The sequence below is a fragment of the Mus caroli genome, unplaced genomic scaffold, assembly GCF_978045245.1.
Source record: "Mus caroli unplaced genomic scaffold, Mus_caroli_1 scaffold_14, whole genome shotgun sequence".
Taxonomy (NCBI): Eukaryota; Metazoa; Chordata; class Mammalia; order Rodentia; family Muridae; genus Mus; species Mus caroli.
This window is the reverse complement of record NW_028227269.1, coordinates 110971878-110995965: the sequence shown is the minus strand read 5'-3', so window position 1 is coordinate 110995965 and position 24088 is coordinate 110971878. Positions and strand designations below refer to the sequence as shown.

General features: G+C 59.6%; 1 protein-coding gene across 2 annotated transcripts; it reads left to right on the top strand.

Moving 5' to 3' along the window:
• The first annotated feature begins 692 nt into the window (after window positions 1-692).
• On the top strand, window positions 693-23533 carry Jag2 (jagged canonical Notch ligand 2). Of its 2 annotated transcripts, XM_021179076.2 has the most exons (26): window positions 693-1068; window positions 1255-1605; window positions 8421-8478; window positions 10098-10349; window positions 11082-11142; window positions 14353-14483; window positions 14569-14688; window positions 14845-14958; window positions 15325-15438; window positions 15598-15711; window positions 15799-15845; window positions 15945-16118; window positions 16806-16956; window positions 17035-17187; window positions 17264-17377; window positions 17584-17697; window positions 17809-17922; window positions 18031-18147; window positions 18589-18616; window positions 18695-18780; window positions 19287-19400; window positions 19491-19606; window positions 20010-20258; window positions 20744-20875; window positions 21658-21814; window positions 21966-23533. In XM_021179076.2, exons 1-26 carry the CDS (start codon window positions 1003-1005, stop codon window positions 22460-22462), a joined length of 3744 nt encoding a protein of 1247 aa, XP_021034735.1. In that variant the 5' UTR covers window positions 693-1002; the 3' UTR covers window positions 22463-23533. The 2 variants fall into 2 exon arrangements, with proteins under 2 accessions (XP_021034735.1, XP_029340782.1); XM_029484922.2 differs by lacking the exon at window positions 15598-15711.
• Window positions 23534-24088: the final 555 nt, after the last annotated feature.

The window sequence follows — 24088 nt, the reverse complement described above, 5'->3', positions numbered from 1 at the left end:
TTTCTTTTCCCCTAAATTTGAACCTCAGGCCGGCACGTTCCTTGAAGATAAAGAGAATCTAGCGATGGCCACCACCTCAGCTTGGAATTGGGAACAGCCTGCAGGAAGGAGCATTTGTTGACTGGCTACTCAACCTGTGCGCTTGGAGGAAGGGAGGGCTGAGCGCCGGAGGGGAGTAGCGCCCCCTGTAGCCGGCGTGAAAGTAACAGGAGGCTGCGGAGCTGGGGGGAAATTCCTCGGGGGAAGGGGGCGCACCAGGAGTTGGGCTCACTCCGGTCCCAGTGCCCAACCCGCTCTGCGTGGGGGCAAAATCCTGATGTGTGCAGCAGGCAGCATCTCCCTTGGGACCAAGAGCAGCGCGAGAGTGGCTGAGCTCTGATGGGAGGGGACCAAGGCAGTGACCTCAGGGGGCGCCCCACTCACTCCCAGGCTGTTAACCCGGGCGAGAATTCTGGAGCAGAAAAGGCTCTACCTCAGCGAGCCTGGGCGCAGGAGAAGCCACAGCCCGGTGGCCCCGCGCCCTGCCGCCCCGCGCATAGACCGCACCCTCGCCTCCTTTAAAGCTCGGGGTGCCCCCAGCACCCCCCACGGCCCCACCCCACCGCGAGGCCCCGCCCCCTCATGCATATGCAGGTGCGCGGGTGACGAATGGGCGAGCGAGCTGTCAGTCTCGTCCCGAACTTGTTGGCTGCGGTGCCGGGAGCGCGGGCGCGCAGAGCCGAGGCCAGGACCCGCCGCCGCCGTCGCCGCCGCCGCCGCCGGGTGGGAGCCGGGCCGGCCGCCGGAGAGCGGCTGCAGTAAGCCGGAGCCGCCGCCTCCCCTGCACGCCCGCCGCGCAGCCCGCGCGCACTGCTCGACCCCGCCCGCGCCGCCTGTGCGGCCGCCGCCGCCTGTGCGCCGCCGGGCTCGGAGGGCGGGCGGGCGTTGGAGGCCGGCGCGGCGGCTATAGCGGGCGCGGGCGGCGGCGGCGGCGGCGGGGCCGCGGGCGGGGTCGAGGCGGCGATGCGGGCACGCGGCTGGGGACGCCTGCCTCGGCGGCTGCTGCTGCTGCTGGTTCTGTGCGTGCAGGTGAGCGGGGCGCGCGGTGGCGACGGGCGCGGACGGGGCGCACCGGGCCGGGCCGCTCCTCCGGGCCAGGCGGCGCACAAACGGCCGCGGTCCGGAGCCCTAGGAACGGCGCAAGGGTGGGGGCGGGGCGGAGGCTCGGCGACCCCGGCCCGCGCCTCCCTGTACCCTGCGCTGCCTTATTTTTAGGCGACGCGGCCCATGGGCTATTTCGAGCTGCAGCTGAGCGCGCTGCGGAACGTGAACGGGGAGCTGCTGAGCGGCGCCTGCTGTGACGGCGACGGCCGGACGACGCGCGCGGGGGGCTGCGGCCGCGACGAGTGCGACACGTACGTGCGCGTGTGCCTTAAGGAGTACCAGGCCAAGGTGACGCCCACGGGGCCCTGCAGCTACGGCTACGGCGCCACGCCCGTGCTGGGTGGCAACTCCTTCTACCTGCCGCCGGCGGGCGCTGCGGGGGACCGAGCGCGCGCGCGGTCTCGGACCGGCGGCCACCAGGACCCGGGCCTCGTCGTCATTCCCTTTCAGTTCGCCTGGCCGGTACGTGCGCCCCTCCCCCGCACTCAGCTTCCCTGCGCGCCTCGGCGCCCGCCGCGGTCCCTTCAGCACCTGCGGCCGCGCGGGTGCGGGCCGCGCGCGCCCAGACGGGGCGGGGCCGGCAGGGGGCGCCGCGCCGCGGGCGGGCCTGGGGCGCGTGCTCTTGCGACCAGGTTCGCGCCTGGCCACGTGGGCGCGCGGGGTTCCCAAGGGCCGACAGGCTTGGGGTCGCGGCGGGGCTGGGCGGCCAAGGTCCGCGTGCACGGCGGCCCTTGGAGTGTGCCTACGTCGCCCTGCGCGTGTCAGTGCGTGGGGAGGTGCGAGGCGCCTGCGGCCCGGTAGGCTGTGCAGGCATGTGCGCTGCGCGTGCTGGGGCTGGTCCGGGGCAGGCCGTGGCGGAGCCGTCCGGGCCCGCGGCCAGCCTGCTCCTGCCCTGCAGTTTCCTGGATGCCCGGGGGCACGGACAGGCGCCTGGGACCTGCGCGGGGATGGCCTGATTGTGTGTGTTGGCAGAAGCTGTTAGAGATGGGAAGACCCCCCCCCTCCCGCCCCCTCCGAAAGGGAAGAGACACTAACTAGGCTCCAAGTTGTAACCTTCTGTGGCACTGCTGTTTGTGGATGTTTTATTGTGCTTCTTAGTTTCTGGAATTGGGAAGCACCCTGTCTGCTTAGGGGTGGTCAGGTCAGGCAAGAACCCGAGCCTGGGCATGCTGGGAAGAAGGGTGATGGGGATCCAGCTTTGGGGGAGACAGGTAGCATGCCTGTAGTATAAAGGCCTGGGATCAGGAAGCCTTATGGTGCTTGCTTTTATTCACTTTCTGAACCTGGCTTGTACCCTCACCTGATTGTCTGCAGGTGTGAAGTTAGTTAGGCACAGATGTGAATATGGACATAGTCTTGAGAGTGAGATTAAAAACAGCTGGTAAAGGTGGATCTGGAGGCCTGAGACTAGGGAGTAGAGGGGGTATCAGGCAATGGCCCAAGGGCTTGTGGTTGGTCCAGCTACCAAGAGCCATGGGAATGGGTCTGCCTGGTGCCTTGGTCCTACAAGAGACTTTTGGTTGGGGAGTCAGGCATGGGTGGGCAGGGTTTGCCTTGCTCTGCTCTTGCTCTGAGCCCTGGACAAGTATTTCTTCCAAGGCCACCCAGCTTGTGCCTCCATCTTTACCTTTCCCTAGGCTCCTGCCCCCTACGTAGGATACCCTTGCCTAGCCAGGTAGCCTTGACCCTGGGGTCTTGTGATAGGAAGTTTATCCCTGAGATGGAGAAAGGCAGGGGCAGGCATGGGAGAGGCCCTAGGCAGTTACTATTGGCCCTGCCCCCCTCGCCCCCACAGCAGCACAGCAGGCAGGTCTGAGCAGGGCCGACAGCCTGTCATCTGCACTTGGGCCCAAGCCAGCGTGGCTCCAAATCGCTACCTGAGGATGTGTTTTCTGCTCGAGTTGGCAGCGGTGGGTGTGGGGGGCAGGGAGGGCCTGGAGGAATGTGGCGGGCCAACGCGTGTCCCTTGTGGCTCTTTGCCCCGCTGGCCAGCCGGTTGGTGTGGAACGGGATGGGACAGGCCCCTTCCCTTGCCTTCCTTCGACTCTTGGTACTTGGTCTTGGGGACACCTTAGCTTTCTGTTCCCAGATGCTTTCCCGAGATGCTTCAGGGGTAGGGAAGTTTCTAGCATGGATGGAAGTTTGGAGGTTGAAGGGTACCTTGTGTTTGGGGGGCAGGTCTGGTTCCCCCGTCTCCCATCTTGCTGCGTGTCCTGGCTGCCAGGCATGGAGCTGGTGCTGTGATGCCAGTACCTTGGTATTTCCGCTCTTTGGCAACAGCCCTGCGGCCATGCTGCTTGATCCGCCACAAGTTCATCTCTGTCCCTTGAGCCAGGGTACATTGGGAATCCAGGCGCCCACTGGAGCATTTGGTTCCTGGGGACAGCAAGAACCAGCTGGGACTTGGGTTCCTTGGGTTGGTGGAGGGCCCTGTGGAAAGATGGGACAGTGTTGGAAGGTGGACAAGGGCAGGCATGGTCTTCTCGCAACTCCTCCTGTGCCTGCACCGAGGTAGCTGTGGCTTCGAATCCATCTCAGAGCCTCTTTGAGTGGATTCTTCGATGCAGAAAGCCGCAGCAAACCCCGCCAGGCTGTGCATGTTGCAGATGTCCTCGGGAGATGGACGTTTTCCCTGGAGCGGCTCTGGTGCCTGTCTGTACCCAGCAGCGGGGAGGCCTCGTTCACCACGCATGCTTGAGATCCGTGGCCTGAGCAGGTGGTTGATGGAGAGTTCTGAGGAGAGCGGAGGCTTTTCTTTGGGGTCTGGTGGTTGGCATATTCAGGAGGTCCCTGTTGGCTAAATGAGAAACAAGGTGGTTGCTGGCCTGTCTAGTGGGGCTGTGCTTGGGAAAGGATGCCAAAAGAGAAGAGGTCTCTACTACAGGTCTGTCTCTCTCCCTCTGTCTGACCAGCTTGCCTTTTGAGCCCAGGGTGCAGCCCTGTCCCGGTCTCTTTCCTTGGTTGTGCTTCTGGGGTCGTGAGTGATAGAGAGGCAGGTCTGAGGCAGACCTGGTTTCTAAGGCTGGAAGAGCTGAGCTCGCAGTCCTGTAACCTGCTTCCCCTCTCCTGAGATGGATGCAAGGCCTTTTCCACTAGGATTCCTGAGGCTAGCTGAGGCTGTAGGGTGCCCAGCATGTCCCCTACTGAAGTCCCCAATGTAGCTTTGTCCTGCTTAAGTTCTTCCTCTCCCCCTGCTGGCTGTCTAGCACACGGCCCTGTGTGTACTTGAGGGAGGGAGGGAGGGAGGGAAGGCAAGGTGGTCAGGGAGGACTGTCCCAGTAGGACAGAGGACTGAAGGTTGTTGTAAGGAGTCACATCAGAGGGTGCTGGAACAGATCTGGGAGCACCGGCAGAGAGGGCCTGACCCTATCTGACCCAAGTGGACTATTCTAGAATGTGTGTCCTGTATGTACACCAAAGGACCCCGCTGCCCTCCGGGCCTTTTGGGACTGGGATGAGCACCGGTCTCTTCATCATAACCCACGCTGAGGCACATGCCTCCCACAGCATCCCCATAAGACCTTGGCTGGAGCTAGGGGCAGGTGCTATTTCATTCTGTACCTGACTGTCTCCCTCATAGGTTGGGTGTCTTGATCCAGGCCACATAGTATGCGTTATGGTAGGGCTCTCTGTAGCCAGCAACACGGGCGGAGGGTGGGGGGTCGGCTGAGGCAGAAAGTGCTAACTTGGGCCAGTGGAGGATTCAGACGTGGAAGTGGATCTGGCCCTTGTCCCTGGGCCCACAGGAGTGAATGGAAAACTGAGCTGTAGTGAGATGGGCAAGGGGTGGGTGCTGTACCTGTGGGTTGGTAGGAAAGGTACTGTCACGGTGTCTGGATGGAATGGGAAATGGGCTGGTCCACTGAGAGATGCTGGGGAGCCAGGCAAAGGCCCCGATCCATCCATCCATCTACCCATCCTGAGCTAGCTGTCGCATACCCATTCTGATCCTGGGCTAGCTGCAGTAGCGATGAGGCATGCTAGGGGCCACACAGGTTGCTGCTCCCCTCTTCACGGTGGGAGCCTGGGTTTCCCAGCAGTCGGTGAGCGGCACACCTAGGCTAGGTCTCGGCTGGTCTCTGATGTGGGGTGCACGTGTCCAACCCTAGCATGGGCTAACCTACTGTCTCTTCCTGTGACCCAGAGACCTGGAGTCTTAAGAGGGTTATCCCTTGGGTGACAATGGCGACAGAGGCCTAGGCCTCTCCAAAGCTCTGGTTTCAGGAAATATGTCTGTGCTTAGGGCTCTGGACATTGGCAGCAAGTGCTGAGCTCTGTCAGGGGCCAAGAAAGGCAGCTAGAGAGTAGAACAAGCATTGTACCTGAGGCTAGGCTGTGAGTAACCCTGGCTACAGGGCCAGGGGGCACAACTGTCCCTTGGTCTGCCTTTCCCGTGGTCCTCTGCTGTTCTTTTAGCTCTGTCTAAGGGCTAGATGGGGGGGGGGTACAGTTAGACTTGGAGTTTGACCAGACGGTGATGGACTTGGCCGGGGGTGTGTCTGGGGCCAGGCTTTGAGCCGAGGCTGTAGGATATAGAACTCCAGAGTCTGACAGGCAGGTGGCCCAGGAGGACTGCCCTAGGAGGAGGGACCAGGCTTCTGGGGAACTTGGGCAGGTGGTAGCTCCCTGTCTCGCCCATGGTCCTCCAGCTTCCCCAGCCCCCACCCACTCTAAAAGCCCCAAGATCCTACAGGCTTCCAGCCCAGTCGCCTTTGTCTCTCTGTCAACCAGTAGGATTTGGCTTCCCAGGAAGGGATGTACAGAGCCATTTGTAGTGAGGGTTATGGTACTGGAAGCTGGGGGGAGGGAGGAGCTGGGGGGCCACTGTGGCAGGTGGGGAGAAGCCACAGGTGCCGCCTGCCTGCTGGCTCAGGTTCTCCCTGGATGACTTCCTGCCATCCAGGTGTAGGGAGCCCAGCTGGCGGGCGACAGGCCCTCTCGGGCGAGCAGGCGGGCCACGTCCCTGCGGGAGCAGGTAACTGGAGCCCAGGGCTCAGGCTGAGGTGGTGGTAACCCTACCTGTGCGGCTGGGGTGGGTTTCCTGGGAGTGTTCCTGGATCATCCGAAGCGCAGGTGTGTGCAGGGAATCTTACCGCCTGCCCTGTGGCTACTGCCTCTGAACCTAGCTGGTGGGCTTGGCCTGTAGCGATGGTGGCAGAGATCTCAGGCACAGCCTGGCCTTGTCCTCTCACAGCCCATCAGCTCCTTGCTCCTATGTAGCAGCTGATCGAGTATAAAACCTGATAGCCTCAGATCTTACTGGTCACTTGTTTTGATGATTCCACGGTGTGGGGTCTCTGGTGCCCTGTGCTATGGTCCTCTCTGTTCTGCATTCCTCGATCTCTTAGCCCTGTTTGGTCTTCTTTCTGACTCCTCCTCCTCCTCTTCCTCCTCCCCTGCTTCTTTTTCCTCCTCCTCCTCCTCTTTTCCCTCTTCCCCTCTTCTTCCTCCTCCTCTTCCTCCACTTCTTCCTCCTCCTCCTCCCTTGGGCTATAGCCTGTTTCTCCTGGGTCTATGTGACCTGGGCCTGTCCCTCACTTTCTCTGGCTCCACCTGTTGATACAGGGGCTGTAGGCAGTCTGAACTCTGTTCTGCACTCTAATGAGTGGGCAGGTAAAGAACTGAAGGGGCTGGGAAGGGACTGGGGACCCTGCCTATCACCGGGGAGCTAGCCTTGGACAAATGGAGGCTCTGAGGAGTGCTTTGCAGGTGGTTAGGGTGGTATGGAGAGGGCCCCCAGATAGGCTCTGCACCCAGGCACATGAGGGTAGCACAGTAGGGATTTCTTAGGCTTCTCTGCATAGGGTTGAGAGGCCCTATGCTTGCTGAGAGACCAGGGAGAGGAGCAGTCAGGGTGGGAACGGGGAGCAGGGGAGCGAACGAGGAAGAGGATCTAAGGGGGATTTAGATGGCAATAAAAAAAACCTGGTGGGCTGGAGAGATGGCTCAGCGGTTAAGAGCACTGACTGCTCTTCCAGAGGTCCTGAGTTCAATTCCCAGCACCTACATGGTAGCTCACAGCCATCTGTAATGGGATCTGAGTCCCCCTTCTGGTATGTTTGAAGAGAGTGTACTTATATACATAAAATAAATATGTTAAAAAAAAAAAGAAGAAAAGAAAAAAGGAAACCTGGTAGTGGCTTCATGGAGCCAGGGGACCAGTGGCCCTCTGCTCTTGGCCTGGCTCACATGGCATGGGCCCTATGTGTGACGACAGGTGCTCAGAGGAGGTACCAGAATAGGGAATGAGAGTGTTCGTGCTGAGCTGCCAACAGATAGGGAAAGGACAGGCTCTCCTAACATGAGGCCCAGTGAGGCTGGGTATGGCAGTGGGATAAGTTCTAGAAAGCCCAGGTTAGATGGGGCTCCAGTGAGTCTGGGGGAAGGGCTCTGAGGGCTGAGGAATGGCCGGTGCTCTCAGCCATCCAGGAAAACATGAGGTTTCCTCAGCATAGTCGAGCTGCAGAGGAAGGGGTGCCTGAGGTCACAGTGAGCTCAGGCTGCCCTCTTACAGGGGCAGGTCTTATGTTGCCAAGGTAACAGCTCACAGTAGCACTCATCGCCATGGCCTGGGGCAGGAGGGACAGATGGTGAGGGCTGGCCATGATTACAGACTGAGGCTGTGCCTAGCACAGCAGCTCTTGGGCCTCAGTGTCCCCCATCTGTACAGCAAGAGACCTCCCTAAGCCTTGTCCTGGGGTGATAGTTAGGAGGCTGACTGTGTGCTCTCTGATGGTTTTTTTTTTTTTTTTCTGTTGGGTAAGCACCGCCGAGTGACTGGTAGAATGACTGCTGAGTAGCCAGGATGCAGCCCTGTCAAGTGGGCTTCAAGTATATAGCGCCACATAATCTTCAACTTCAGCTCAGCCCTCAGTGAGGTGCAGGGATGTATTCCCAACGGAAGCGCTCTGCCCACAGATGCCTGAACCCCTCCCTTCACCCTTTGCTGACTTCAGGAGCTTGCACAGGGTGGAGCTGAACTGGGCCTTGGGGGACCCCAAGAGCAAGGAGCCAAAACTTCCTGAGAGGTGCAGCCAGGGATAATTGTCCTCCATTTCCGAGTTGGGATATATGGAGGTCTGTAGAAGAGATGGGCCAGTGTTGGGGACACGGATGGGGAAGGGAGGGTACCACAGAGCCGTGGAGCAGAGTTCTCTGCTAGGCCCGAGCATCCCAGAGACACACAGGCCAGGGCCATGCACCCTGCCTCCATCCCGAATAGCAGCAGGTGGGAGGGAGCCCCAGGCACCTCACCAGCTCCCCTCCCATGTCTGCAGCGTTCTTTCACCCTCATCGTGGAGGCCTGGGACTGGGACAATGACACCACTCCAGATGGTGAGTATGCCCTGTACTGGGGGAAGTGGGTGGGTGGAGGGAGGCTGCCAGCAAGAATTTCTGGTTCCCCTGGGCCAGAGTGCTTGTGGCCAGGCCCATGGCCCTCTCTGTCTGCTGGGGGCAATGGCTCGTATGACTAGAAGGTCTTAATCTGGTGAAAGGGCCTTTCCACGCATGCCTGTGGCTTCCCAGAGCTGCTCATACTATTCCTTCACTCCCGGTGTCCTCAGTGCATTCTTCTGAGGCCCATGTTGGTGACACCATGGAATGAGATACCCTCAAGTGGCTCTCTCTGGCTTTGTGGCGTTCTCACTATCTTAGAACATGAAGCTCGAGGGTCACCACTTCAAAGCCGGCCATTCTGTGTGCAGTCTGTGTGGGTGGCGGGGGGGGGGGTCATCTCAACCTTCTAGCGGAGAGGCAGAGCTTTTTCTGTGGGCAAACGGAGAAGCCTCTTGAGCAGAGAGTGAAGGATCCAAGCTAGTATCTGAGGATCTGGGTGGAGGTCTTGTGACTGGGAGACGAAGCAGTCAGTGAGGCTTGGTTCAGGCCGAGCAAGCTCCTAGGCCCGGGAGGATGCCGGCTTCTTCCTGGGGATGCATTGCCCTGGCTGCCCTGTGGACACAGTTTGCAAGGCCGAAACAAAGACCAACAAAGACGGTGCTGCTTGCATCAAGACAAAAGAGGCTGAGACAGGCAGCTTGAGGGGCTAAGGAGTTCTGGCTATTCTCAAAAGGTAGAGGCGCGGGGTGGCTGATGGATCAGACCCGAGGTTATGATTAGACGTAACCCTCGAGATCTTCCAGAGCAATGTGCCATGATCGGGATGAACCCAGAGTCCTGGCGATGTCGCCAAGGATAGGTGAATGGGGAGAGCAGGAAGCTCAGAGTAGGGGGTCAGCCAAGGTCCAAGGAAGGCAATCGGGGGCCTTACCAAAACGCAAAGCCCAGGGCACTGAGTGCCCAGCTGGGCCTGTACTAATGCAACAGGAAGAAAAAGTGGAGCAGCAGGACTGTATGCCTAGCTGCCATAGAAAACCCCAAACAGCAATGGCGGGTGTTATGCAGCCCACTCAGGTAGCCTGCTTCAGTGCACTGGGGGCCCCCCCCACTATGGGACAGTCCATCCTGGGGTCCCAGAATTTTGTTTTCAGTTGGATCAGTAGGGTGCTTCTGAGAGCCAGAGGCAGAAGGAGGAGGAGGAGAGAATGGTGGCCCATGGGTGGTGAGGTGCCTGTGAATGTGGAAGGAAGCTTAGAGCATAGAGCCTTCCTGACCCTTAGAGCATAGAGCCTTCCTGACCCTTAGAGCATAGAGCCTTCCTGACCCTTAGAGCATAGAGCCTTCCTGACCCTTAGAGCATAGAGCCTTCCTGACCCTTTGTGGGAGAGGAGCAGTGGTGCTAGCTTACAGGGTTAAAGCATCCTGCTTAGAGCTTCTGCCCAGCCTTCTCGTAGGGCCTTGGACTGTGTCCGCTCCGCCCTGGCTCCTGCAGGGCTGGCAGCCTTCCTCTGCCTGGCTGCCCCATTGCCCCTGAAGCTGCCTGGTAGGGCCCGCGTGGCACCCCTGGGGGACAGATGGGTAGCCGCTGCCGCCAGCTAACTCGGCTGCTCCCAAAGAGGAGCTGCTGATTGAGCGGGTGTCGCACGCTGGCATGATCAACCCCGAGGACCGCTGGAAGAGCCTGCACTTCAGCGGCCACGTGGCACACCTGGAGCTGCAGATCCGAGTGCGCTGTGACGAGAACTACTACAGTGCCACCTGCAACAAGTTCTGCCGGCCCCGCAACGACTTCTTTGGCCACTATACCTGCGACCAGTACGGCAACAAGGCCTGCATGGATGGCTGGATGGGCAAGGAATGCAAAGAAGGTGAGGGGTCTGTCTCCCAGTGTGGGGCTGGGCATGGGCACCGGGCAGGGCTAACATGGCTGGGGTCTGTCTCCCAGTGTGGGGCTGGGCACGGGCACCGGGCAGGGCTAGCATGGCTGGGGTCTGTCTCCCAGTGTGGGGCTGGGCATGGGCACCGGGCAGGGCTAGCATGGCTGGGGTCTGTGGTCTGTCTCCCAGTGTGGGGCTGGGCATGGGCACCGGGCAGGGCTAGCATGGCTGTGGTCTGTCTCCCAGTGTGGGGCTGGGCATGGGCATCAGGCAGGGCTAGCATGGCTGTGGTCTGTCGCCCAGTGTGGGGCTGGGCATGGGCATCGGGCAGGGCTAGCATGGCTGGGGTCTGTCTCCCAGTGTGGGGCTGGGCATGGGCATCGGGCAGGGCTAGCATGGCTGTGGTCTGTCTCCCAGTGTGGGGCTGGGCATGGGCATCGGGCAGGGCTAGCATGGCTGTGGTCTGTCTCCCAGTGTGGGGCTGGGCATGGGCACCGGGCAGGGCTAGCATGGCTGGGGTCTGTCTCCCAGTGTGGGGCTGGGAATGGGCACTGGGCAGGGCTAGCATGGCTGTGGTCTGTCTCCCAGTGTGGGGCTGGGAATGGGCACCGGGCAGGGCTAGCATGGCTGGGGTCTGTCTCCCAGTGTGGGGCTGGGAATGGGCACCGGGCAGGGCTAGCATGGCTGGCTGCAGCTGTGCCTCTCTCTGCCCCTCTGTTCCAGCCGTGTGTAAACAAGGATGTAATTTGCTCCACGGGGGATGCACTGTGCCTGGGGAGTGCAGGTGAGCACCATGCCTGCCCTTCCCTTCCTCACCCGAGCTGCTGTTGAGCCTGCAGCAGCTGGGGCACCCTGCGGGCTTTAGTAGGCCATGCAGAAGGTGCTTCATGCCAGGTGCCCACCATGCAGGGAATCGGATGCTATAGAGTTGGACTGGAACCTTGCCCTTACAAAGCTTGTGGCCACGAAGGGGGCACTGCTGTCCTGAGCATGTGGCATGTCCAGTGACATTTTCTCCATGGGACAGCTAGAAGGGGACAAGGGAAAGTGGCCAGGTAGTCACATCACCAAGAAGCAAAGGCTAAGGGGTGTGTGTGTGCGTGCATGCATGTGCAAGTGTGTGTGCATGTACGTGTGTGTGCGCGCGCACACGCGTGCGCATGTGTGCATTTGTGCATACGTGTGTGCGTTCATGTGCACATGTGTGTGTGTGTGTGTGTATGTGTGTGGTGATCATGTGTGTGGTATGCATACATATGAACACTACATAAATGTGAGGAGTCTGGTGCCCAGGCGAACACAGTAGGAAGTCACCGTGGCATGCTAGTGGGGGAAACTGACATGATTCTTCAGAGAGAGGCTTAGGGGGAAGAGGAGCCCTATCAAGAGAGGCTGAGGAGAACCACACAGCGTGGCAGTGAGGAAGAAGGTGTATAAGAGAGCGATGGGCCAGTGGGGTGGAGGGGTGGGATGGACCTGTAGACGTTCCGAGGAATAGGAATTTGATGATGAGTTTGATTTAGGAGGGGGGGTGTGGTCAAGCAGGAGCTGCAAACCTGCTAGCTTGAGCCACTAAACAGTGGATCTGTGGTGGCTGAGATAGGGATGATTGTCAGAGAGGCGGGCTAGTGTGTGCCAAGCAGGGCGCATTGGACAGGCCTGGCCTTAAGGCAGCACAGAGTGTGGCAATCAGGTATATTTACAGTCCAGTGGTCAGGTGGAGAGGAGGGGCTGGGAATGGCTTGGCCTGCAGCACTCGGAGGCTTGTAGACAGACAGGTAAGGAGGACAGAGCGGGGTCCTGCAGCCCAGAGCAGAGTAGAAGCCATTGGGGCTAATAAAGGTGATGGAGGTGATAAGGTCAAGTTAGGGGTAGAGGATAGAGAGAGGCAAAGGTTGGCACCCTGGGATGTGTGAGTTGGGAGCGTGGGGGCCCAGGGGGTTGGAGGGTGTAGGAAAAGGGTTGGAGATGAGCATCTTAGACTCAGGGGAGCCACAGCATTAGGCCTGCCAAGGCTCTCCTGCCATCCTGGTTCTCACTGTCCCTGAGTGCCCTCTGAGCAGTGGGTATACCTTGTGTGTTTTCAGATGAGGATAATGGGGATGTGTACTGTTTGGTCTGGAGGGGCTGGCCAGGGAGTTGGGGAGTTGAGATGGGCTGGGGGGGGGGTTGTATAGTGGCATTAGTGATGTGTTCAGCAGCTAGGCTGGTCCTTGGGCAGAAAGAGATGGGTTTGCAGTGGAGACATCCCAGGTGCCACTTGCACACAATGTGGTTTCAGACAGTCTTGGCAGGACTCAAGGCAGTGCAAGGAGCACCTGTCTCAGGATGGGCTGGCTTCTTACTCCAGGAGCCACATCCAAGGAGGGAGATGGAGGTGGGACAGGCAGCAGAAATCGTCCATCCGCACAGCCCTCTGCCCCAGTGCAGTCTTTCACAGCCCGGCTCTGAGCATTGTGCTGGAGTTGGGCTTGGGTTCTGGGCAGATGTGCCCCACTGGTGGTAAACGCAGGAGCCTAACCCCACACTCACTCTGTAGCCCAAGGTATATTACGTTATCTTGATGGCTATACCAGCAGCGTTCCAAAGTGGTCAGTGCTGGAGGGAGATGAAAAATGAAGCAACTTCCTTCTGTGCAGAAAGGCTGTGGGTAGCACACAGGCAGGAGCCCTGGGGAGGAAAGCAAGGGTAGGGGGTGGGAGGTGAGTGCCACCCTCTCCCTGGGCCAGAGGGTGAGGCCAAGTGGCCTCCTGCTGTCCAGAGCTCAGGTTTCAGCAGAGGACACCCCTCCCCAACCGGATGCTACTGCGGAGATGGCCGTGCTTTCCTGCCACCCTCCCCAGGCCCTGGAACGGCTGGCAGGAAAGCCACAAGGTGGGGTCTGGTGTGGGATGGCCCGCCCAGGGTGGAGAACCTGCCCTTGGGACTCACGGGGTCTGGGCTCAAAGCTAGCCTTGGTGTTCCCTGGTGGATGACCCAAGGCTAGTCGCAGCCCTCTCTGCCCCTCGACTCCCCGTATCACCTGGAGAGAAGACTCCCAAGTAGAGACAGGGGAGGCCTACTGTGGACCTGCCTTGGACGTTCCGGAGCCAGCCTCAGTTTCCCTATGTGAGCCTGGGTGAGCCGGGCTGATAAGTGCCTGTGTGCGTGGCTCCAGGGCAGCTCAGGAAGGGCTGTGGTTTTTCCTTCTATAAAAATAACTCCTGTGGCGGGTGTCAGCGTGGAAGTGACGTGGCCTGCACGTCATTCCTGCCCCACAGGACCTTAGCCTTTAAGGAAGGGGCCCCCAGAGTCTTGTCCAGGGCCCAGAGGGCAGCCCTACTGGAGCCCTGTACTCTCACACCTGCTGGTTCTGTGTCGGCCACCTACTTACATCCTGAGGGACTCCCCAGAGGCTACACTAGTCCCCAGTGTGGTCAGAGCCAGGTCGTAAGATTACAGCCTCTGACGAGGTCTTCGGGTCTACGTGTTGGGTTCAGCCCCACTCAGTGTGGCGCTCCCATAGGGCTGGCTGGGCAGCCACTGGATTGGACTGTCCTAGGAGTCAGAGAAACCTCTGCCCTTGAGTAGCAGTGAGGATATGGGCGGCACCCAAGGTCACAGAGCCCTTGGACCAGGGTAGCTAGAATCTCTCCTGATGCCTCTTCATCCCTCTCAGATCCCAGTTGCTGCTGTGTCCCAGCAGCACCTGGTGAGCAGCACCTGGCACTGTACCCCTGGGCCTCCCCCAGCTGGGCCTTCCTTCCAGGCGCCTGGCTCAGAGCTGAGTCCTAGAATAGCTCAGGGGGAGTGACGGGACAGCTGGGCCGACCATCTCGGCCAGTGGCCGGGAATGTCTGTGATAGCGAGACTGGCCGGCAGGCCGTAACCCCTGCTTGGTTCAGAGCTGTTCTCCAGGACCACCACCCAGTAGGGGTGGCCTGCACTTCTGTGCCTGCCTCCCATGCCCCTTCCTCATCTGCCCGGCTGATGGCCTCTTCGCTCGGTCCCCCAGGTGCAGCTACGGCTGGCAGGGCAAGTTCTGTGACGAGTGTGTCCCCTACCCTGGCTGCGTGCATGGCAGCTGTGTGGAACCCTGGCACTGTGACTGTGAGACCAACTGGGGTGGCCTGCTCTGTGACAAAGGTAGAGAGATGGTGGGCAGTGGGCAGGGCCAGGCCTTAAGCTCTGACACTGGGCCCATCCCTGAGAGCCCTACCCTTGTGCCCAGACCTGAACTACTGTGGCAGCCACCACCCCTGTGTCAACGGGGGTACCTGCATCAATGCTGAGCCTGACCAATACCTCTGCGCCTGCCCAGATGGCTACTTGGGCAAGAACTGCGAGCGGGGTAGGTTGGAATGCTGTCTCTCAGGGAGCCTGGCAGAGGCCTTTCTTCACTGCCTTGTACAGTGGGCTGTACCCCTGTGAACTCTGGGTCTGGTGGGCTCGGGGAGGCGTGCTCGAGTTCAGTGGGCATCGCTCCACTCACGTTCTGGTTCTGCAGCTGAGCACGCCTGTGCCTCCAACCCGTGTGCCAATGGGGGCTCTTGCCACGAAGTGCCGTCTGGCTTTGAATGCCACTGTCCGTCGGGATGGAGCGGACCCACCTGTGCACTCGGTGAGTGTCTGGGGGCTTCACAAGGTAGGAGTGGGTAGCACTTCAGGGTGTGGACAGAGTGGTTGAATCCGCTGCACAGCAGACACTGCAGCCAAACAATTGGTTCCTGCTGCTTTACATGGGACTGTGACTCCCTGCTGCAGACTGAGACCCCCGTGTACTGAGACTCCGTGTACTAAGACCTCGTGTACTGTGTCCCTACTCACTGACCACACCCCATGTCCTCTGTCCATGGGTCTAACTAGACATGATCCCACGTTCACTGGCCATAGTCTGTACCCGTTGACTGTGTCCTCTCATTTGCTGGCCGCACCCTTACCTACCTCCCTCTTTTTCATTCTCTCTCTCTTCCTCCTCCCCCGGCAGACATTGATGAGTGTGCCTCTAACCCATGTGCAGCGGGTGGTACCTGCGTGGATCAGGTGGACGGCTTCGAGTGCATCTGCCCAGAGCAGTGGGTGGGGGCTACTTGCCAGCTGGGTAAGGGCTCCCTGGGGGGCTGTCTGTGCATGGGTTGTGTGCTGTGCATGTGGCTGCTGCTGCTGCTGCTGCTGGCACTGCTGGGGCTGCGGGCGTCAGGTGCAGGGCCCAGTGGGTGAGTGGGGCCCGTGCCCCACAGCTCCCTTGTCTCATTCACAGACGCCAATGAGTGTGAAGGGAAGCCGTGCCTTAATGCTTTTTCTTGCAAAAACCTGATTGGCGGCTATTACTGTGATTGCCTCCCGGGCTGGAAGGGCATCAACTGCCAAATCAGTCAGTATGGGTGGGCGGCGCCGGTGGGCGGGGCTGGGGAGCACAGAGGGCCCCCCTGACCCCACCCGCGTGCCCTTCTGCCTCCAGACATCAACGATTGCCATGGGCAGTGTCAGCATGGGGGCACCTGCAAGGTAAGGGGGCTGCCAAGTCTGGGAGGGTGGAATGTGGCTGGAGGAGGCAGGCAGGGTTGTATGAGGTTCGCTCACCCACCCACCTGTCCACACGCCTAGGACCTGGTCAATGGGTACCAGTGTGTGTGCCCGCGGGGCTTTGGAGGTCGCCATTGCGAACTAGAGTACGACAAGTGTGCCAGCAGCCCCTGCCGCCGGGGTGGCATCTGCGAGGACCTGGTGGATGGCTTCCGCTGCCACTGCCCACGGGGCCTCTCTGGGCCACACTGTGAGGTAATAACCTAGAGGGGCTTTGGTGGGAGCCCTGTCTGGGAGGGTCACCAAAGCCAGTTTGTCCCTTGTCTCAACAATCTTATATGCTTCACTCCCTGTATGGGACTGTGTAGAGTAGAAGCCTGCAAGAAGGACCTCCAAAGGCAGAATTGTGTATTTGATGTGCGGACATCATGGGTCAAGGGTGGGCCTGGGAAGAAACGGGTGATTTTCCACACGGCTGCTACCCTGACCCCTGTTGGGTGATCTCCCTTGTCCTGAGCTGCACATAGTTTTGTTCTGGCCTTGTGGGCTTCTTAGTGGCCCGTGGCAGAGGCCTGACTTCGGGTCCCCAGAGCATGGTGGTGCTGGCTGTAGGAAGGACCTCTCTTGGCTCTGAGGGCAGCCTGGCAACATGGGGGTCAGAAGCTGGCCTTCCTGCCGGCGGGAGGAGCCAAGACCGGATGCTGTCTGTGGGAGGCAGAGGAAGCTTGGCTGCTGTGGAGGCGAGGGCGGCAGGAGGGGGCTGGTGGCCCACAGGTGTTTCCGTCCAGCTGACGGTGCTCAGACATTCTCGGGTGGGTGGGAGCTTCAAGCTCAGCTTGGCACCGCTGGGTCTAAGGCAGAGAGGCCTGGTTGTCTATAGGAAACAGTGCTTCTATCTAGAGCTGGATACTCACAAATGCATCCCCCACTCCTTACCTGCAGGTGGACATGGATCTCTGTGAACCAAGCCCCTGCCTCAATGGTGCTCGCTGCTACAACCTTGAGGGTGACTACTACTGTGCCTGCCCAGAAGACTTTGGTGGCAAGAACTGCTCGGTGCCCAGGGACACATGCCCTGGCGGGGCATGTAGAGGTACGTGATGCGACCCTTCAGGCTGGGTGGGTACCCTGGTGGAGATGGGTCTGACCCCTGTCCATTTCTTTGCCACAGTGATCGATGGCTGCGGGTTTGAGGCAGGGTCCAGGGCACGCGGTGTCGCGCCCTCTGGTATATGTGGCCCTCACGGGCACTGCGTCAGCCTGCCTGGGGGAAACTTCTCCTGCATCTGTGACAGCGGTTTCACAGGCACCTACTGCCATGAAAGTGAGTGGTGAGCAGAGTTGGTGGGGTGGGGCCAGCTGGCCAGCCACAAGGACAGCTCACCTAACCTCTCCCGCAGACATTGACGACTGCATGGGCCAGCCCTGCCGCAACGGGGGCACGTGCATTGACGAAGTGGATTCCTTCCGCTGCTTCTGCCCCAGTGGCTGGGAAGGCGAACTCTGTGACATCAGTGAGTCTGCACCCTTGCCTTACCCGGACTGCCCCCACTGGCTAAGGCCTGGCTCCACCCCTATGTCCTACTCAGCACTGTGTGCTTGGGCCTGAAGTCATGGGGTGGAATCCCAGGCTCCCATGTGCTTGGGCCCAGCTCTTGCTCTTCTCCGTGAAGCCCTCCCCAGCGCCGGTGACCCCCGCTGACCGGCGTCCTCCCCCCAGATCCCAACGACTGCCTCCCCGACCCCTGCCACAGCCGCGGCCGCTGCTATGACCTGGTCAATGACTTCTACTGTGCCTGTGACGATGGCTGGAAGGGCAAGACCTGCCACTCACGTAAGTGCCTGGGGTCCCTGCAAACGAGTGAGCGAGCAAGCGGAGGGGCTGCCTGCCAGGACCCTGCTGGGGTCAATATGGCCCACCCACTGAGCGGCCATGTGCTTGCAGGCGAGTTCCAGTGTGATGCCTACACCTGCAGCAACGGTGGCACATGCTATGACAGCGGTGACACCTTCCGCTGCGCGTGCCCTCCGGGCTGGAAGGGCAGCACCTGCACCATCGGTGAGCACCCTACCCAGGCTGGCTGCCTCCCCTAGCCCTGGGCTGCCGACCCCAGCCATGTTGTGGTCTGCCCCAGGCATCACAATCCTCCCCTCTCCCTCCCTGCAGCCAAGAACAGCAGCTGTGTGCCCAATCCCTGTGTGAATGGAGGCACCTGCGTGGGCAGCGGAGACTCTTTCTCCTGCATCTGCCGGGATGGCTGGGAGGGCCGCACCTGCACACATAGTGAGCTGGAGGGGCTTCAGGTGGGGGAGGCCTGTGGGTTCTGCTTAACTTCACCCAGCCCCACCCCCATCCCTCCTTCCAACTTCCAGGAAGAACCACTCTTCCACCTGCCTACCTCACACATCCACACTCTGAGACCTGCTCTGCCACTTTGTAATTCAGTCCCTGTGCCATATCTGCAGGGTCCTTCTACCTACCCTGATCTAACACTCTGCAGGCTTGGGCTCCTGCTAAGACATAGGTCCATTCCAACTATAGCTCCCACTCCTGGTGGCTTCCCTTGGGGTCTTGAGCCTTCCTCGTACTTCTCCACTGGCTGTGCCAGGCTGGTATGGACAGGATAGTGTCTACCCACGAGCCTCAGACACAGAGATGTGCTGCAGAAGTGTCCTGGGCAAGAGTGTGCTGAAATAACCACCCTATCTTTCCCCTTAAATCCAGACACCAATGACTGCAACCCTCTACCCTGGTGAGTGGCGGCCCAGGAGGCTGGTGGGGGGCAGGGCCCATCCTAGGGGACCCCTTATGGCCACCCTCTCCCTTGCAGCTATAACGGAGGCATCTGTGTTGATGGCGTCAACTGGTTCCGCTGCGAGTGTGCGCCTGGCTTTGCGGGTCCTGACTGCCGTATCAGTAAGCAGCCTAGGTGGATGGAAGGGCCTAGGGTTGGGGGCTTCATCTGGGGCCCTCTCCTGACAATCTCAGTGTCGAAAGCCGGGAAGCATAAACATCCACATCCTGACAGGGACATGGCCGCAGCCTTCTCTTGCCTCCCATGAGTATGTCTGCATCCTATGAGAGCCTAGTTCCTTCCTGAAGAGCCAGTTGCATCTTGAGAAGAGGGAGAGGGGCTACAGGGTGGAATGCTCCTGCCCCCTCAGGCTGTGAGGATGCCTCTGTGTACATGGCCACCTCAGAGAGAGCGGAGCACAGAGGTCCCTGCGTACATGCAGCACAGAGGCAGTAGAAGAGGGCGAGGGCCTGAGGGTTAGAAGGCTTCAGATGGGCAGAGACAGAGACAGCCTAGGTAGCTGTGCGACAGGTGGCCTGAGGTACAGCCTTCCAGCCCCCTGCCTCGCCCACACGCTGGTCCCTGGGTGGGGTGCACACCCCTAAGAACACAGCCGCTCTCCTTGCAGACATCGATGAGTGCCAGTCCTCGCCCTGTGCCTACGGAGCCACGTGTGTGGATGAGATCAACGGGTACCGCTGCAGCTGCCCACCAGGTCGTTCTGGCCCCAGGTGCCAGGAAGGTAGGCTGTCTGTGCCCGTGGTCAGGGCAGGGGCCAGATCCACCCTCCAGCGCTTGGACACTCTGTTGAGCCTCCTCCTTCTCACCACAGTGGTCATATTCACGAGGCCCTGCTGGTCCCGGGGCATGTCCTTCCCGCACGGGAGTTCCTGGATGGAAGACTGCAACAGCTGCCGCTGCCTGGATGGCCACCGGGATTGCAGCAAGGTGGGGCCAGCCCCTCTTCCGCCCCTCTTGCACTGTGACCCTGAGTAATCTTGAGCCTTTAGGCTCACTCAGCTATCAAGAGGCTGATGCAGGGGTAGAGGTGTAGGTTGATAAGGCTGCCCACTTCTGAGGGCCATCCTAAGGGGATGAGCTGGGAGGGGCCTTGGGCCCGCCTCTCTTCTCTGTCCACTCCCAGGCTCTCTGCCTAGTTCTTTCTGTTTTGGCAGAAAGTCCTCTCTGGACTGGAGTTTTGCCTGCCTCCCTAGGGCCCCTGGGTGGTAGAGACATTGACTTGAAACTTACTGACTCCTTGACGTCTTCTCTCTGTGCTGCCTGACTGTGCACTGTGTGCTGCCTGACTGTGCTCCCGCTCCCATGTGTCTCCTGGGCGTGTCTCTCCCAGGTATGGTGCGGATGGAAGCCTTGCCTGCTCTCTGGTCAGCCCAGCGATCTGAGTGCCCAGTGCCCCCCAGGGCAGCAATGTCGGGAGAAGGCCGTGGGTCAGTGCCTGCAGCCACCCTGTGAGAACTGGGGGGAGTGTACAGCAGAGGAGCCTCTGCCACCCAGCACCCCCTGTCAGCCACGGAGCAGTCATTTGGACAACAACTGTGCTCGACTCACACTGCGCTTCAACCGTGATCAAGTGCCTCAGGTGAGTGCTCCTGGGGGACCCAGGATTCCCAGGCTTACCCCTAGAGTGATAGTCCGCTTGCTCTCTCTCTCTAGAGGCTCAGCTCACGTAGGTCCAGAAGCCCCGTGGCTGTGCAGATAGATGGATCACACGAGAAAGCACTGAGCCTAGGCGTTGTTGGGCAAGAGAGAGTGGGTCCAGGCTGGGCTGTTAAAGTGCCCAGGGTTCCTGGGGTCTAGACTGCACGGGTGCCGTGGGCCACCCTACTTTGGATTGACATGCAAAGGAGAGTTCCCGTTTCTGATGTGTCCCATCCTCACCCTCTGGATGTTCCGAACTAGCCTACCCGTTCCCCAGAACTGGGGCTCGAACTCACGGCGGCCCTTCCAAGCTCCTCCCATTGCCTCAGACAGACTGGGTCAGGAGCAGGGTAGGCTCCTTGTCAGCAGAGACATGGCCTCAGACCTTGGCCCTAGACCCCGCTAACCTGTTGCTTATCTGCCCAGGGCACCACTGTGGGCGCTATCTGTTCTGGAATCCGAGCCTTGCCTGCCACGAGGGCAGCGGCACACGACCGCCTCCTCCTGCTGCTCTGTGATCGAGCATCCTCGGGGGCTAGTGCTGTGGAGGTGGCTGTGGTGAGTGTGGGCGGTGACCTGAACTGAGCAGGCCTCTAGACCCTCAGCAGCAGTGACACTCTGGCATCCTGCGGGGCAGTGGCAGAGTTGAAGATGACGGGGAGGCACTTACATGGTGGAATGAATGGAGACCCGGGGCGGTGGGAACTGAGATGGGAGCCAGATCTAGCGTCCCTCTGAGGACTTCCACAGCTGAGTGTGGCTGGGTGGGGAAGCTGTATCCACGTGGACTGCATGCGGCAGGTGGGTAGGGGCCAGAGCTAGAAGAGAAGAACATCAGGCTGTCGAGGTGGTCACTGACAGTCCGTAGGGTCAGCTGCTCGATGGGAAGGCAACAAGGATGTGAGTTTGGGTTTTATCGTGAGGAAATGGCTTGGGTGCAGGTCGGGTCCCAGCACGCAAGAAGAGAGAGAGTTCTGGGGTTGGTATTGTTTGGTATTGTTTGTGTAGCTCTTCAGATCTGGGAGCTGAGTGGCCTGAGAAAGGCCAGCGGTCCCCATACAGGATGCAGGGGTTTGACAGGGGCAGGGCCAGGCCCTTATCTATCTGGCGGGTGCATCCTCTACATCAAGATCCAACCTCACTGAGCTTCCCGTCTCTTGGTCTCCAAGCCCTGTCAGGTCCTTGCCGTGTGTAGCGCAGCACTGATTCAGCTCTACCCGTGGCAGCCCTCTGTACATCTGGCTAGGACCCGATCAGAGTTTGGGCAGTGGCTATAACAGGCTCCTGGGATGTAGGAAGGGTACCTTTGGGCCATCCCCCAGTGTCATCCTCTGCCACAGTCTTTCAGCCCTGCAAGGGACCTGCCTGACAGCAGCCTGATCCAGAGCACAGCCCACGCCATCGTGGCTGCTATCACTCAGAGAGGAAATAGCTCACTGCTGCTGGCTGTCACCGAGGTCAAGGTGGAAACAGTTGTTATGGGTGGCTCTTCCACAGGTAAGCTGGGGTAGTAGGGGCTCCCAGACTCGAGACCAGTGGGAATCTGCAGTGAAGAGGTGTCTGCTGCCACCCAGCTTCATTCTGGAAACCAGAAGAGTCCCTGCTTGGCCCATGTGGACACGGGATGTTTACCTCTTCTTCTACCCAGGTCTGTTGGTACCCGTGCTGTGCAGCGTGTTCAGTGTGCTGTGGCTCGCCTGTGTGGTTATCTGCGTATGGTGGACACGAAAGCGCAGGAAAGAACGTGAGAGGAGCCGGCTACCACGGGATGAGAGCGCCAACAACCAGTGGGCCCCGCTCAATCCCATCCGCAACCCCATTGAGCGGCCAGGCGGCAGCGGTCTGGGAACTGGGGGTCACAAGGACGTACTCTACCAGTGCAAAAACTTCACACCACCGCCCCGCAGGGCAGGCGAGGCACTGCCCGGGCCAGCTGGCCATGGGGCTGGCGGGGAGGACGAGGAGGACGAGGAGCTGAGCCGTGGAGATGGGGACTCCCCAGAGGCAGAGAAGTTCATCTCACACAAATTCACCAAAGACCCCAGCTGCTCCCTTGGAAGGCCAGCCTGCTGGGCTCCAGGGCCCAAAGTGGACAACCGCGCCGTCAGAAGCACCAAGGATGTGCGCCGTGCTGGCAGGGAGTAGCCAGCCTCCAGGCTGGCACCCAGAACCCTTGCCGGCACCACGCTGCCTGCCGGACCATAGGAGGCCAAGGCCGTGTGCATAGTTTCTTTATTTTGTGTAAAAAACAAAACCAAAACCAAAAAACAAATGTTTATTTTTTACGTTTCTTTAACCTTGTATAAATTATTCAACGGCTGTCAGGCGGAAAACAACGGAGTATTCTCGGATCATTGCTATTTTTGTAAAGTTTCCGCGTCCGCACGCACTGTGGCAGGAGAGCAGGGCGTGTGTGTTTGTGTGTGTGTGTGTGTGTTCTCACCAAATCGTATAATGTTTGTTACCACAGGCTGTTGCTGTTTACAGAACCTTCTTTTTTATTCCTCATTTGGGTTTCTCTCTCACTTGAGGCCCAAAAGCCCACGAGACCTGTGGGCTGGGCTTTGGCTCTCAGTGAGATCTGTGGCTTTCTGTGTGGCCCGTGGCTCTCAGTGGGACCTGTGGCTGACAGCATGGCCCGAGGCTGTCAGTGGGACTGTGGCTGTTGTCTTAGCTGTAGCTCTCAGTGGGACCTGTGGCTGTCCATGGTACCCATGGCAATTGGCCCGGCCTGTGGATGTCAGTGGGACCTGTGGCTGTCAGTGGCACTGACTGCTGGGCTGGCGTACTGTCAGTGGGACCCGTGGTGGCCCGTGTGATGCCGGTTACCATAGCTGTTGGTGGCGCCTGTGGTTGTCAGTGGGGTTGGAGGTCACTGGTGTGGCCTAAGGCTGGCACGTAAACCTGGCCCATGCCTTGGCTAGCCCCTCCAGCCTGCTGTCCTTGCTTCCTCCTGCCCAGAACTCTCCAGAGATCTCCAACTGTGCTTTCAGAAGTGCCCTTCCCAACTGCTCGGTTTCCCTCCCGGGACGGCGGCAGTATTGAAGCTTGTGACAAGTGCCTTCACACAGACCCCCTCCCAGCTGTCAGCGTTTGCCGTGGGCACCAGGCCGCTGCCCACCTGCCGGCCCCGGCCACCCTCCTTGTGAAAGTGCATTTCTGTAAATATGTACATATTAAATGAATCACTCTGTATATTTGATTTAATAACTTAAATGTTTTGGCCTCCCTGTTCTTTGGGTTCTGTTCCTTTTCTCCATGTGCAGTTGGGACGTAGGTGGAAGTGGGACATGGCCTGAGGGTTGGGTCATGTTGATGTGGGGTCTTAAGAGGTCAGTTGGTTCTGTCGACCTCAGCGCAGTGGGTGACTTGGGCCTCAGGCACTGCTGGAGTCCTACTGTAGTAGTTGACACCTGTTTAGTGGAACCCTCCTGGGGAGTAAGGTTTGGGGACCTCAAGTTTGAGAGAAGGAAGCCCAAGGATGCCACAGACTTCTGGCCAGTGCCCTCTTGTTTTTATATCTACAGTAGGAGCTAAGGAATAAGCAGTGGTGGCCTCGGGGCTGGGCATTGGGAGCCAATCCTGGAGCCAACTGCCAGCTTGTGCACAGGGTGTTTGCCCTCTCTGGCAGAGGCTGGCAGACGGTAAAGAGCAAGGCCAGCATCCACAGCTTAGAAGAGCAGAAAGATTGCTTGGCTCTTGAGAGGAGGGGGACTCACTATACTTCTTGCTGGGTAAAAAGCTGGTCCGGTTCCTGCCAGGGTTGTTTCT

Coding starts and splice junctions, on each gene's coding strand:
- Jag2 (XM_021179076.2), top strand. CDS start 1,003: ATGCGGGCACGCGGCTGGGGACGCCTGCCTCGGCGGCTGCTGCTGCTG. Junction 11,143..14,352: donor ACTGTGCCTGGGGAGTGCAG/GTGAGCACCATG, acceptor TCGGTCCCCCAG/GTGCAGCTACGGCTGGCAGG. Junction 18,781..19,286: donor GGGTCCTGACTGCCGTATCA/GTAAGCAGCCTA, acceptor CTCTCCTTGCAG/ACATCGATGAGTGCCAGTCC.